This window comes from Chaetura pelagica, unplaced genomic scaffold (genome assembly GCF_000747805.2).
Source record: "Chaetura pelagica isolate M959 unplaced genomic scaffold, ChaPel_1.0 scaffold10, whole genome shotgun sequence".
Taxonomy (NCBI): domain Eukaryota; kingdom Metazoa; phylum Chordata; class Aves; order Apodiformes; family Apodidae; genus Chaetura; species Chaetura pelagica.
Genome location: NW_009952263.1, coordinates 4726913 through 4729126, shown reverse-complemented (window position 1 = coordinate 4729126; position 2214 = coordinate 4726913). Strand labels below are relative to the sequence as shown.

The following is a 2214-nucleotide window of genomic DNA, read 5'->3' as shown; positions in this document are numbered from 1 at the left end:
GCCGCGCATGCGCAGGGCGACCCGCCTCAGCGCCGCGCCCGGGAAGGGAAGGGGAAGGAAGGGGGGAGGCTTAAAGGCCCAGAGGCCGGGAGCCTTGTTGCTCATGGAGCCACAGAACGTCTCGAGTGGGAAGGGAGGCGTGGGGGTCATGGAGCCCAAGTCCCTGCTGCGCTCCTCCTCCCCACTACCTAAAACTAAGCTGTGTGACCAAGAGCATCGTTCAGGTGCTCCCTGGGCTCTGACAGGTGCCGTGACTGCTTCCCTGGGGAGCCCGTTCCAGGGACCAGCTGCCCTCCCAGTGAAGAGCCTTTTCTTCACGTCCAGTTTGAACTTGCCCTGACACTGCTTCATTTCATCTCCTTGTGTCTTCCCACTGTCCTTCTCACGTGAAAACCGAGCTGTTCCTACCTGTCACGCCAGACGTGGCGAGCAGCTCGGTTTCCGTTCAGGTCATGCACTGTGGTTTCTGCATCCGGAAGCAGCAACAACAAACAGTGTCCTGTTCTGTACTGGTGCTGTTGGCGTATGGGTACATGTAGTTTGAAGGCCCTCCTGTGAAGTCAGTGATCAGCTCTTACCTCTGTGTTCTCTGTCAGCGTTTAAGCTCCGGCGTTGAGGAGGACGCTTGACACAGGAATGTGGCAGCCAAGTTGGGAGAGAGTAAGAATGGGCACCTGAGGTGTGCAGATAGCAGAATGGGGATCAGATGGTGACCGGGATTAGAACAAAGGAACACAGTGCAGGCAGGAAAACTGTGGCCAGGAATTAGCTAAGGTGAAACATAAAACAGGCCTGGAAGAGGCTGCAAGGCCCTGAAGAGCTGCTCCTGCACCTGCATCTGATGGCTGTGAGTTACATGGCTATGTACCATTTACTGCCTAAGTTTTGACAGTTCCTAACCGCTCAATGCTGAAGTGTGTTGCTTTATGAATATTGCATCAAGGAAAACGATGGGAAATGACAAGGTTTGCCTCATGACCGTAGCATTACCCTCGTGTACATTATTCATAGAAACATAGAATGCCAGGTTGAAAGGGATCTCAAGGACCATCATGCATCAAAAGAAGCATGGCCAGAAGGTGAAGGGAGGTGATTCTCCCCCTCTACTTTGCTCTAGTGAGACCTCAGATGGAGTACTGTGTCCAGCTCTGGAGCCCCCAACACAAGAAGGACATGGAGTTGTTGGAGTGAGTCCAGAGAAGAGAGCTGGGGTTGTTCAGCCTGGAGAAGAGAAGGCTCCATAGAGGCTTCATAGTGGCCTTCCAGTACCTGAAGAGGCTACAGGGAAGCTGGGGAGGGACTCTTTTACTAAGGCTTGTAGCAAGAGGACAAGGGCTAATGACTTAAAACTTGAAAAGGGGAGATTTAGGTCAAACGTTAGGAGGAAATTCTTCACTATGAGGGTGGTGAGACACTGGAAGAGGTTGCCCAGGGAAGTTGTGGAAGCCCCATCCCTAGAAGGCTTCAAGAACAAGTTTGATGGGACTCTGAGCAATCTGATCTAGTGGGAGGTGTCCCTGACTATGGATGGGGGTTGGATCTAGATGATCTTTAAGGTTCCTTCCAACCCAAACCATTCTATGATTCTACGATCATCTGGTCCAACCCTTCTCGCTAGGAACAAGGCTTAAATGAGATGGCCCAGCACCTTGTCCATCTTACAAGTGCCCAGTGTTGGGGAATCCATCACTTCCCTGGGGAGATTATTCCAATGTCTGACTGCTCTCATCGTGAGAACACTCTGCACGCTGTTCACTCGCTGTGAGCTGGCTGCCCACCAGGACCCCCAGCTCCCTTGCACAGCCCTGTTCTCCACACAGGTGGGTCCCAGTCTGCGCTGCGCTCCTGGGTTGTTTCCCTTTGAGACCGCACGTTTGCTCGGGCTTTTTTTTTCTGGGGGTTTATCTCCTTTTGCGTGTTTTAAAGGCGTGTTTTGCGGAGCTCAGTGATTTCCTTTGCTTTTTCCAGTTCCCAGTGCTACTCAGCCCCTTCCTTGCCTGCCCGCACCCGCCAACCCAGCTCCGAGCTCCGACCGCCGCCCCGGGACCCGCCCCGGGACTGCCGAGTTACCGATCGGCCCGCACCGCTCCTTACCGATCCAGACATCGGGAATCGGCTACAAAGCCCCGCGCCGTCGGAAGGGGCGTGGGAGGAAGAGCGAGGCCCAGCGGAGCAGGGTAGAGTGGCCGGCGGGGGTTTTGCGGGGGTCCGGCG

The 2214-nt window shown here is 54.6% G+C and overlaps 1 protein-coding gene across 1 annotated transcript in view; it reads right to left on the bottom strand.

Annotated features, from left to right (window-relative positions):
* The window catches only part of NGLY1 (N-glycanase 1), a 23676-nt gene extending 21570 nt beyond the window's left edge, over positions 1 to 2106 (bottom strand). The window contains exon 1 of the mRNA XM_010007623.1: positions 1998 to 2106. Within this exon, the coding sequence (XP_010005925.1) occupies positions 1998 to 2106 (109 nt within the window). The remainder of the gene's footprint in view (positions 1 to 1997) is intronic.
* Between the last annotated feature and the right edge of the window lie 108 nt (positions 2107 to 2214).